This window comes from Photinus pyralis, unplaced genomic scaffold (genome assembly GCF_008802855.1).
Source record: "Photinus pyralis isolate 1611_PpyrPB1 unplaced genomic scaffold, Ppyr1.3 Ppyr1.4_LG9, whole genome shotgun sequence".
Taxonomy (NCBI): domain Eukaryota; kingdom Metazoa; phylum Arthropoda; class Insecta; order Coleoptera; family Lampyridae; genus Photinus; species Photinus pyralis.
Genome location: NW_022170878.1, coordinates 22,632,901 through 22,645,453, shown reverse-complemented (window position 1 = coordinate 22,645,453; position 12,553 = coordinate 22,632,901). Strand labels below are relative to the sequence as shown.

Here is a 12,553-nt window from a genome sequence, read left to right as displayed (position 1 = left end):
AGTCATTCGGGTGGCCATTTTTAAACGTTGCCGGGTTGACTTTATTTCCGTCTTCTTGTAGTGTGAAGTTAGCGTAGAACCTGGGGGTTAAGTACATTACAAACCACTAAAGGGAATGGTTGTTTTCGCACGAGGTAATTCACGGTTTGGTTATTAGTGAGGTTAGGTTAGAGTATACTAGTTAGGTTAGGTGACAAATCTTGTGGCAGGAGAACATAATGCGAGAGGAGGTGATCCTAGAGGTGATCAAAAGTTTGGAGAAAGTATGAGTGAGGTTAGGTTAGGGTGTTCGTTAGGTTAGGTAAGAAATCTGGTATTAGGAGAATATAATATGCGAGGGCCTTGAAGGTTAGGTTAAAATAGTAGTGAGGTTAGGTTAGAGTGATAGTTGGGTTAGGTCACCTAGGTAAACTAACTATCACTCTAACCTAACCTCACTAATATTTTACCCTAACCTTCAATCTCCCCGCACATTATATTCTCCTGATACAAAATTTCTTACCTAACCTAACTACCACTCTAACCTAACCTCACTAAAACTTTAAATCTAAATTACAATCACCTCCTCGGACATTTTATTCTCTTGACGTGTATGGTAACCTGCCATGCGCATGGCAACTTGCAGGAAGCAGATAGGTAACGTACAGAGACTCTCTGGGAGTCGCTGGAGCCATGATGATTATGCCAACTTTGGTCATGGTTAGCTGCCACCATACTAAGCAGTTGCGTGCTGAGGATCAGGATTTGCTTTTATTTTTTATACCCGAATCGGAAGAAGAGAGGAAGAGGGACAGACAGATGGGCGCTCCTGAAAAGGTTTGTTTCTACCTTGAATACGTATAATGAATTATAAAGTTCAAACTTCTTTAGCTCACATTTTTTGTAACGTGGTGATGTGAGGCGGCGCATCCGTGGCAGTTTTAACCCCCAATGCACCTTCGGGATTTCGTAAAGTGGCGAGAAGGTGGCTATTAGAAACTTAGGAACTGGCATTATAAAACAAGACAATTATATATATATATATAGGATTAAACAATATAATTAGATGCATATTTTTACAGCGAACTAGGTTCCCCAATGTATCTTTCGTGCGTTTGCAACAATTCAAACTGCGATCGCTGGTTATTCCTACTGGCCAGCTTGAAATTCTTGTAGAGCACACACAGCAGGGCACCTAATAGAACCGTAATGGCAACCCCAAAGAGAGTAAGCACACCAGTACTCCAGCCACTGCTCCCTTCGCGCAACCCCGTCAGTGCTACTGGCTCTACAGGTTTTAAATCTAATCTTGTACTATTGAGGTACAGTGAAAGGAGTGCGTTATTCTCCTTCTGAATGGCGTACAAACTTTCCTCTACATGGGTGTCACGAGCGAGGGATGCGTTTATCTGATTAAACCATGCGCCGAAGAATGCTCGCATGTCGGTTGTGCTTTTGTAAATTGCGTTCCGTACGATGTTAAACTGTTTGATGAGGGTTACTTCTAAGGTCGAGTTGGCGGAAAGCCAATCCGGAATGGCCCCTTCCTCAAGGCCTACGTCCCTTTCCGAATCGTAGCATCTAATCCACTCGATGTTTTCAAGTGAAAAGTCTTGTACGTTTCCTGGCGAGTAGTGAACGTTTCTGTTTCTGAACGCCTTAAGTATCTTTGTCAGTTTGGAGCACAGCCACTGGTTATTGTTCAAGTTGATGGTGGAGAGAAATGCGTGATGGCTCAACAGTGAGTCGTAGTCTAAGGTGACCAACATGTTTTCCTCCAAACTTAGATGTGTGAGGCTTCTTAACGGATAGAGGGCAACGTCGTTCAGCTTCGAAAGCTTGTTATTGGATATGTCTAGTACCGACAGCTTGGGTAAATGCGAAAATGTACCCGCACGAAAATATGTCAAATTATTGTTGCTTAATGAGAGTGTGGATAAATTCCACAAACCCACAAAGGATTGCAAGTCCAACATGTGAATGTGATTGTAGTCGAGCCAAAGGGTTTGTAGCAGATGAAGTCCGGCGAATGCATTTGGCTCTATATCGTCAATATCATTGTTATCTAGTAGCAAGGTTTGCAAATTGCGGATTCCAAAAAACGTGTAGGGACGTAAAGACTTTAGCGCGTTAAGTTGCAAATTAATACTATTCATTCCTTCACCATCACCCATCATCATTTCAACATCATCAAAAGCTCCCGGTTCAATTGTATCAATATTACTTACTTGAAGGTAAATGTGCAACACGTTTCGGATTCCAGAGAAGAGGCCACGTCTAAGACGGTCTATTTTATTGTAGCTTAATCTGAGATGTTTGTGTGGTCCGAAATGTAAACCTCTAAAGGTACCTGGATTGAGCTCCTCAATCTCATTTTCGCCTAAATCCAGATTTCCCATCTTTCCAATCCGGAACGTGTGCTCTTGTATTGTCTTAATACAGTTTCCACTCAAATCCAAATTGTCTAAAACTTCAATTCCACTGAACGCGTTAGACTCCACCCTTGCAATGGATAGCTGTGACAAATCAAAGTTTCTGTACGAGCTTAAATTTTGAAAAGCCCAACTTTCGATGACCTCCACAGTGCTCCCTCTAAAGTCCACAAAACTTACCCCCTCAAGATTGAGGAATGCGCCCCCTTTCACGTGCGATACTCGATTCTTCGCCAAGTTGACCGATTTCAGTTGCGGGAGATCGCATAGAAATCCGCTGGGAATTTCGCTAAAATTGTTGCTCGCCAGATCGAGTGATTGCATCGACCGCAACTCACTAAACGCTCCTCCCTCAATCACACCAACTTGTGAATTGGACGCGTTCAGTTCGAGAAGCGAGGCGAGGCCTTGAAATGTTTCCTTTCCCAAAACGTCGATCGCATTTTCGGACAGGTCCAGATATTTCAAGTGATCCAATCCGAGAAAGGCTCCAGGTTCTACCATTGCGATGTTGGAGCTGCTCAAATTCATTTTGTTCACGTTGACTAAACCGGTAAAGGTGCGCGAGTAGAGAAATGTAATGTTATTGAACGACAAGTCCAGGAAGCGCAACTCCCCCAAATCACGAAAGGCAAGTGCGTCGATGTGCTCGATCGCGTTGCCGGCAAGATGGAGGCCCTTCAAGTTGATTAAACCAGCAAAACTCTTTTGTATTAGAGCTTTTAATTGATTCCCACCCAGGTCTAGGACAGTTAACTCACTCATGGCCTGAAAAGTTTCGGCGGCTATACTGGTAACTGCCGAGTACCACATCGACAAGTGAGTCAGTCTGCGAAGCCCCGCGAACGTTTTTCGACTTATATTTCCGATGCTGTTTTGAGATAAGTCTAAGAACTCTAACGCGTGTAGGTCACTGAAACAACCCTTAACCTCCTGAAGTGAGTTATTCTCCAAGTGCAGGCTGCGAAGGCTGCCGAGGTTTCTGAACAGATTTTCATCGATCAACGCCAGTGGATTGTGACTTAAATCCAGTGTCTCCAAATTGGTGAGCCCTGAGAATACATTTATGTCCAACCTGTTGAGGAGATTATTGCGCAGGTCTAAGTGCTGGAGGTTTCGCAGACTAAGGAAGGCATCTTCCTTTACATTGGTAATTTCACAATTTTGTAGATAGAGTTGTCGCAACTTCTGTGTGGTGAGGAATGAAAACGATTCCAGCGTCTTTAAACTGTTGTAGTTTAAATTTAAGAACGTAATAAGATGTGTATGCATCAAGAACCCAATGCTTTCGATGCTGTTGGAGTGCAAGTCTAGTTCTTCGAGATTTTCCATGCCTTCAAAGGTATCGTAATTTATTTCTTGGATATTACAGTTGGTGAGAGACAGATGTGTGATGCTGGATGGAAGAGAGTTCTTTTCAAGTTTCGGTAATGAAGAGTCCGCGATTTTTAATTGATAAACTTGTCTTAACTGGTGAATATCGGTTTCTTCCAAATTTGAACAAATTGCTTCGGATGTTCCCCAAAAACCGTAGTAATCACAAGTACTTGTTACATGTGGCACTACCTGAAGTAGCACCACTACCAGAACAGCAACTGCAAGTTGGACCATATCCTAGAAACAAAAAGACATCATAGCTTAAACAAGTTAAAAAGTCTATGCACTTGTGCCATACTGCATATTTCATACGTGGGTTAATATCTTGTCCCTCTCTATTGTAGTGGTGATTTTGCTGCTTTTTAACGACCCAAAATATTGACCAAGACGCGAATAGCAAATATCAATGCGTTTTCCAGTTTTCGCGACGAAATTAATACATTAATTCGGATTTTCCTCTACCAACGGACTAAAATGAAAGTACTGTAAGCAGATCACAAAATGTAGCACCTGGGCATCATCAAGTGAATATCTGTCTCTCTATTACTTCGATCATAACGGCTCTGCATCAACAGCTACCCGAACAAAAGGACCAGCCGACATACAGTGGAGACCTCCTAGACGACCCAAAGCCGTTACTTAAAAAAATCCAGGAAGCACTAAGCGCACAAGGGGAACAAAACCTCTTTCAGGCAGTTACAAGAAATCTCACCGGAGACGCAGCGAAATGGTGGGCCACCGTCGAGTCCATCACCGACTACACCGAGATGAAGGTGCACTTCCTAAAAAACATCTTGACACACGGCCACCTACCCTTAGTCCGCGATCTGCTACATCCGGATATTCGATGCCCGAGACAATTGGCCACCGAGATCGAAGAGGACGTAAGGAGCCGGAGTCGACCAGCCATCGTCGAATCCACCACCTACCCACAACGCTCACCGAAATGCCGCTACTGCCCGCATAATCACTAACACCGAGACTGCTCCGTCCTAGCTAACCAACAACAGGACCAGGGAAACGGATCAGTTGCCGGACCGAGCATCCAGCCAACCAAATGATGGAGGCTTTCCAACCATAACGGTGAGGACAAAGAACTGGTCGCCCTACTAGACGCCGCGCCGGATCGACGCAGAACTTCATCCGACACGAGTTCGCCCACAAGATCCAGAAGTACACAGAGGGCGCAGCCACGTTAGCCGAAGTCAAACACTGTTTCCAACCACACCTAAAGGATCAGTGAGCCAAACTTGCGGGGAACTTTGGCACAACGATCACAGGAGATGCCTCCGCAACCACCACAGCACCCACCACACCGAGCACCACGCATAAGACCACGCCCGCACGAGTACAGAGAAGGAGTAGAGTAATATAAAGAAGAGTATTAAAAATGCAATAACGTGGAAATAAGTAACTGAAGGGGAGGGGAGACAGTGTACAGAAGAAAGGAATAGATATAGAGAAATGTTGGAGAAAAAAGGATGAGATAAGAAACAGAAAAACAATGGAGAAACGGAGATACGAAGAGCAAATCGTGAAAATAAAAACAGAGTAGGATTTTTACAAGATGATAAACAAGAAACAAGCATAAATTGTGCACAACCCTTGTGCAGATAAAGCGCAATGAGATATAAAATTAATGTTAACCCCCCCCCCCCCCAGGCGCCGTCGCTCACAGATCTCGAAAAAGAATCGCACGGGAAGGTTATAGTTTGTACAAACCAATTTATTTCGATTCATTTTTTTCGATCATTAGAACTCCATGAAGGGTAGAACATCTGTTAACTCCCTCCCCCTCTTTCCTAAAGTTTAACTTAGCACCACTAAAGACATGCGTATGCAAACTCTGAGACCATTGGTTGTCTCTAGGACCATTCCCCTAGAAGTAGTTCAAAACGGTAGAAGTGGGTCCGGGCGGGTGGGCGTACGGACGGATGGACGGACAAAACGCAAACAATAGTACTTTTTTTTAATTCCTAAAAAATACGCTAATAAAAAGAGAAGTAGAACAAGTGTGAGGGAAATACAACTAAAGGAATGGAAACAACATTTTAGCCAGGTACTACAAGGAAACCAGCATAAAAGGAGACTATGGAAGAGATGGGAAGAGAACGGGTTGACGGAGATGTGATAACAAAAGAGGAGATCGAGCAGCAACTGAAAAAAGGGACAGCGGTTTGATTTTAGCACAGATATGTTCAAGGGAAAGATGAGGAATCTAGTAAACAAGGAATGTAAGGAGGGGATTAACCCAAATGGTGGAAGAAGGGTGGCAGTAATGCCGATTCTCAAAAGATGCGACAGAGAGTATGTGAAAAATTATAGGGGAAACACGAAGGAATCTGCAATGGTACTAAATGAAAGATTACAAAGAGAAATGGAAGAGAAGAGGATAATGGGGACCAATGGCCTTCAGAAAAAGAGGGGGGTGAGCAATTGTATATAATTATGTATTACACGAATTGGTGGATTAGGTTGGGCTAATATTGGGGAGAGATTTAAATTCCAGAACAGGGAGTAAAGATAGAGATGGGAAGAGGAACACGAGACAAAGAGGGCAAAAAAGAGGAAGGAGTGTCTCTGGAATTATCGTCAAGAGAGGTTCGGGATCCGGGGGGAGATACGGACAAATCACATACATGGGAGGACGAGGAAGGTCGGTAAATGAAAAAATACTGGAAGAGATAGATAGTTGGTGGGCCCACGAGGAAACAGTAGTTACAAGGAACTGATAAAGGAATAGGTGTCTGAATAGGGAGGGAACAAAAAATATCAAGATAATAGCGAGAATTCGAAATCGAGGAGTTGGGAAGGGGGGGGGGGGTAGAAAATACGAATATATAAATAAAGGAAATTCAGGAATTTGGGAAGAGAAAGAGGAGGATGTAGAGAACATGCTATGGGAATGTGCAGAGGTGGAAAGAACAAGGGAAAGCAAGAGTGAAGTCCTGGAAGAGAGGAGAAGAGCATGCTAGTTCTTGCCTCGTTTCTTTTTATGACTCTTTAAAGTTCATGTGACAGAAATAGAGGGTGAACTGTTTCCTTTTCCGTGTGGAAGATGCATGTCAACCTTCACAGATGGATCCAAAGCAGTAGATGGTACAAGAACATCTGCATCTACTCAAAAGAAATTGAACTTCTAAATCACCCAACTACTGGGAAAATTCTCAAGCGTATCTCAAACGAAGTTGCTGGTAAAGTTCAGTGCTGGTAAGCCCTCGGTGGAAATATCGATAGACTTTCAGGCACTCGGCCATTGCATACCTCGAGGCTGGTGCTTGAATGTAACTCCTTGATCGATCAAAGACAAAGCTGGCGCAAATGGCCATGAAACAGTCGCCAAATTCCACTGTAGGTAATCTAATAATTTCAGATGCCCAGAAGAAACACAAGTCCAAATTGCACTGTTCCTGTTTTTGGGGGAATCTTGGCCAAACAGGGCCAAGCCGAGAGCCGCTTCCCCCGTTCAAGTGTGTCCCAAGCGTGGGATGGCATATGTGCGCGTGGATGTAAGCTCACCCTTCCCTCAAAATCCAGACCCCCGAATCACGATGGAAGCTGCAGTATAATTTAAACAACCTTATTAGGGGAAATCTGAGGGGAGCTTGAAAAAAACTTGAGAGCGGCTTACCAGGAAATGAAAGAAAGTGTAGGGAAGGTGATGGTAGTTTGAACCAACAGAAGAATACATGGAGTACGGAGATATAGTTAAGAGGAGTTTGAAGAAACAACGAATTTGAGGACCAGCCAAAAACAAGACATAATATTATGTCGATGTTGAAAAATGAATGGAAAGGGACAATTTAACCAAAAGTTTCAAAAATTGCACTATATTTTACATTAAAAGACTGAAAATTCGTAAACTCACCTTAGCACACACACTTTGCACTACTTAAGCGGAAATAATGTAACACTTTGATCGCCTAAAACTTCAACTTGCATAAATTACTGCAGCTTAATCGTTTTTTACTTGCATTCCATGATTATGAGTTTAAAATTAGTTATTAAAGTTGTAATAAATGATTACATATTATCCTATTTTCCCACGCACGTATTCCGGATATTTGAATACAATGTTGCTAATCTTGTTGTCTTTTCAATTACGAATTAATGGAATTTGATTTGTCCATTCAATTGCCAAGCAATGTATCGGCGAACACTAACAATTTTGATTGAATGGGATAAGTTACCTGTAGCCTGAAGTCATTTTCGCTTTTTTTCAAAAACATTCGCTTTTGGGATAGTACCAACGCAAATAGGAAAACAAAAAATAACTAGAAAAGGGCTGAAGTTACATTCGTTTTTTTTAATTTAAATAAACGGCCTTCGAAAGTGAAGGCACCGGGACGGGACCTATTTCCATCCCCTTTTTGGAAAAGAGCCTTAAAACTCGACAAATTCGCCCCCGAAGCTGGAAAATTGCGCGACAACGTGGGGTGTCAACCAAAATGACGTTTTATTTAAATTGAGAGAGGGTTAAGGGTTCTTTTTTAAACCCCAGAAAGAACAATTAGACTTTTTTGGCCAATGGTGCCGTATAGGTATTCAAAATTAATGCAAGTTAAATTTCAAAATTAATTTATTAAATTTGAGTGAGTTTTTCACGCGGAGGATTAGGGTGCGGTGGTGGCCCGAGACGTCACCTATAACCGCCTATCTGTTGTTTTTCGAAAAGTGCCCCAGTACAGTTCGAAAATGTCGCTTTTGTTAGGTCAAAGGCGCCGTATACGAATAATGCAAGTTACAATTCAAAATTAATTTATTAAATCTGAGTAAGTTTTGCACGCGGAGGATTATGGAGGCGGTGGTGGCCCAAGGGATCACCTATAATCCCCTATTTGTCGTTTTCAAAAAGTGCCCCACTGTTCCAAAAACTCGCTTTTGTTTGGTCCATGGCGCCATATACGAATAATGCAAGTTAAAATTCAAAATTTATTAATTAAAATTGAGCGAGTTTTGCACGCGGAGGATTAGGGGGCGGTGGTGGGCTAAGGAGTCACCTATAATCCTCTATCTGTCGTTTTTCGAAAAGTGTCCCACTGTTCGAAAATTTCGCTTTTGTTTTGGCAATGGCACCTTATACGAATAATGCAAGTTAAAATTCAAAATTTATTTATTAAAATTGAGCGAGTTTTGTACGCGGAGGATTAGGGCGCGGTGCTGGCCCAAGGGTTCGCCTATAACCCTCTATCTGTCGTTTCTGGAAAAGGGCCCTATCACAGTTCGAAAAATTCGCTTTCGTTTGGTCAATGGCGTCATATACGAATAATGCAAGTTATTCAAAATTAATTTATAAAAATTGAGTGAATTTTGCACTCGGAGTATTAGGGCGTTGTGGTATGCCAAGGTTTCACCTATAATCCCCTATCTGTCGTTTTTTGAAAAGTGCCCCACTGTTCGAAAAATTCGCTTTTGTTTGGTCAATGGCTCGTATACGAATAATTCAAGTTAAAATTCAAAATCAATTGATTAAAATTGAGTGAGTTTTTCACGCGGAGGATTAGGGTGCGGTGGTGGCCCAAGGGGTCACCTATAACCCCCAATCTGTCGTTTCTTGAAAAGGGCCCTAGCACAGTTCGAAAAATTCGCTTTCGTTTGGTCAATGGCGTCGTATACGAATAATGCAAGTTACAATTCAAAATTAATTTATTAAAATTGAGTGAACTTTACACGCGTAGGATTAGGGTACGGTGGTGCCCCAAGGGGTCACCTATAATCCTCTATCTGTCGTTTTTCGGAAAACACCCCACAAAATAGGGCAGTATTTTATCAGCGGAACGCCGGCCGGTTAAACCTTTACGACACGTCTTGTTTCGCGTTCCATGGCGCGCAGCCCCAAGACGTTGGGATGGAGTTCGTCCGTTTCAAACACAGGAATTCCCGGCTGATGGAAAATTCGGTTTAGGTCAGCAAGAACTAGGCCCCTTTGTTCAGCTAGATCTGTAATCACTTCGTTATAGGCGACAACGTTGTTTCCACTTCTGGTTGTAATTCTATTGGGTGGAATTGTACACAGCACCATTCTTATGGACGGTTTCACCCGCTTGAAGTCCCTAACCAGCCACTTCAACGTTCTTCTAAACTTCGTTTCGTGGAACTAACTCCTCGCAGCGTCATTGGTCCCTATCATAATAACAGCCCGGTGTTCATTGAGCTGAGGATACTCCACACGCTTCCTTTTGCAGCTGAAGAGTTTAAGCGGCCCCTTAATTGGTCAATTGTCGGGCCACCTACACACAATTCCGCACAACTTTCCTTCTTCATTTTTGAAACAGTTGATATCACACACTTTGCTGAGCATCCTCCGCAATATGGTATCGCCTAGGTGAATCGTCTTGATCAACTATCTGTCATCAACTGTTTCCAACGACTGGTTGTAGGTCTAAAATAAATTAATTTGAGATATAATGACAGGATCATTTAGTCAGTCATTAGGTAATTGTATCAATTATTATTTCGAGTACCCCTCATTATTTTATTTATTAATTTAATATATAGTTTTCGTGATGAGGATTAATTTGAAACGCCACTATAAATTTACTCAAAACTTTATCCTGGAAGAGGATCTTCAATAACGTTGAAATATTGAAATTATTTATCCTTGTAGTGTACTCACGATAACGGATGGATTTCCGTTTTTGGCAAAGAAATGCTCTTTTAATGTACGTACTCTCGATGATGGATCGGACAAACGGTCGTGGGGAAACGTATGCTCCTGACTGGGTAATTTCCCTAACAACAGGTAAGACTTCGATTTTGTCGGTATTTTACTACTTTGCTATACAGTCTGATTGAAGACGACTTTAACGATAAAACAAGCTAGAAGTAGTATGAGTCAAGTATGACTAAAGAAGTATTGTGAAATGTACGTTACCTAGGTGTTATAGCTTGTCCATCCCAAAACGTAACGACGGACGTAACGTAATTGCCCAAACAGGTCGCATGCATCACTCCAAAACTTCCGACTAATCTGCCTAAGCAACAATTCCGCTTCTATAAGAACTTCACCAAACAGGAGCAACACATAGAAGCGTTTTTTAATGGTGGTGCTAGCCAATGAACCCCCGATGAAGGAGATTTTTAAGTATTTCTCTTCGCTAGGAACTAGTACCAACGAAAGTCAAATGGAATACATCCTTGATTCAAAGATAGCAAACAAAAATTCTCAAAATTCCAAGGTGAAGAATGTTGATAGCCTTTAGATTAACTATGACAAAATAGTGGGTACAAATTTCCCTGGAAGTAGGCCACACACCTTGCTTAAATACAGCAGTTCACTTTTTCTCTAAAGACGGTATCGGGTCACACACCCACATAAAGTGGCAATTCGGGAAGTATTCGATCACCACCACCCCTACCCTCCTAATGCAAGAAATGTTGCCCAACAAATGAAGGTTCGCCACACTGGACGTATAGACCAGCACAACAATGAAAAGATCCGTCTTGTTGCAACCTATCATAGAGGAAGCTGACGAAACACTGTACTCGAAGCAGCAAGGTGAAGCAAATCTAAGTCGTTCTCCAACAATCTTCTATTGCACATAAGTAGGTACGTTGTGTGCATCCTTGAATAGTATATTAAGATACAAGTGTATAATCAAGTCTTTAAAGCACGCGCAACGAGTTTAAGGGCACGACGCAAAGCGGAGTGCCTTTAACGTTGCAAGTGTTTTAAAGACCAATTATACACGTGTATCTTATAGTATTTTTTATTATACCTGCAGTATAATTTAAAAATAGGAAATACAATGAAGTCATATTGACGTTATACTCGAATACATGTCTAATTAAGTGGGCTGGGTGTTCGAAATTTCACGATTGCCATGGAAATGTCACTTGACGTTTGCTTATAATCATCATCATCTTTGTAAATAAAACGATTTCCGTTGAAAAAGATAATACATCGTCCATTAAATCGCTTGTAAAATCTAAACAAACGTTGGTAGGTGTAAAATCCAAATCCAGTAAAGCCTATTATAAAGAATATGAAAAGTTGTTTCCATGGACGAATAGGAAGTTACCTACGAATACAGTCTTAAATGCATCCATAATGCTGGCATATATGAAGGAAATGTCAAGTATTTAAATCTTCTATATTTTGGTGCATTCATTCAAAACTTTAAAACAATGCTGCGATTAAAAAGTGGAACAGATTTGGAAGCATACCGTTTGTGAAAGCTTCAACCAAAGGATAGGTACAAAAGCCAAAGAGATGTTCTGCATTTACAGAAAGCGACCTAAGAGGATTTTTTATTTCATCCCAGATGACAGTTTCAAAAGTCATACTTGAAGTATCGTTACTTAGCAACTTTAAAGCACGTGTGTTTTAAAGGCCCTTTTTCGCACGCATTTGAGTGTTTAAAACGGAGATTGTGATTCAGGTATAATAAAAAAGTATATATTTACAAAAACGCTCTACATCTACAGATCAAAATCAACAGCTTAGGTTATTTTCTATTATGACAGAATGGAACTCTAACCTCCCCAGGTACCGAAAACATGTTTGATGAAAAACATTGGATGATCTTTCCAGAATCGTCTAATGCTGTCCATAACTGGACAAGGTAATACGATTCTCAGTAGGGAGAATTTTTTGACACTCGGCACGTATTCGGACACATGACCAGAATACTATGGAATACCTACTTCTGGAACGTAACAGAGTACCTCATAAAGAATCCTGCACAGTGTGCTAAGTGCTTATTGAAATGAACTATAAATCAATGAGAAGGTTACGGACCGCAAGTCCAAGAAAGGAGGGCTTA

The 12,553-nt window shown here is 41.6% G+C and overlaps 1 protein-coding gene across 1 annotated transcript; it reads right to left on the bottom strand.

Moving 5' to 3' along the window:
• Positions 1-1,055: 1,055 nt before the first annotated feature.
• Positions 1,056-7,758, bottom strand: LOC116181403 (insulin-like growth factor-binding protein complex acid labile subunit). The gene is made up of 2 exons (XM_031501764.1): positions 7,657-7,758; positions 1,056-4,025 (listed from the first exon to the last, which is right to left on the bottom strand). Exon 2 carries the CDS (start codon positions 4,020-4,022, stop codon positions 1,056-1,058), a length of 2,967 nt encoding a protein of 988 aa, XP_031357624.1. The 5' UTR covers positions 4,023-4,025; positions 7,657-7,758.
• Between the last annotated feature and the right edge of the window lie 4,795 nt (positions 7,759-12,553).

Coding starts and splice junctions, on each gene's coding strand:
- LOC116181403 (XM_031501764.1), bottom strand. CDS start 4,022: ATGGTCCAACTTGCAGTTGCTGTTCTGGTAGTGGTGCTACTTCAGGTA.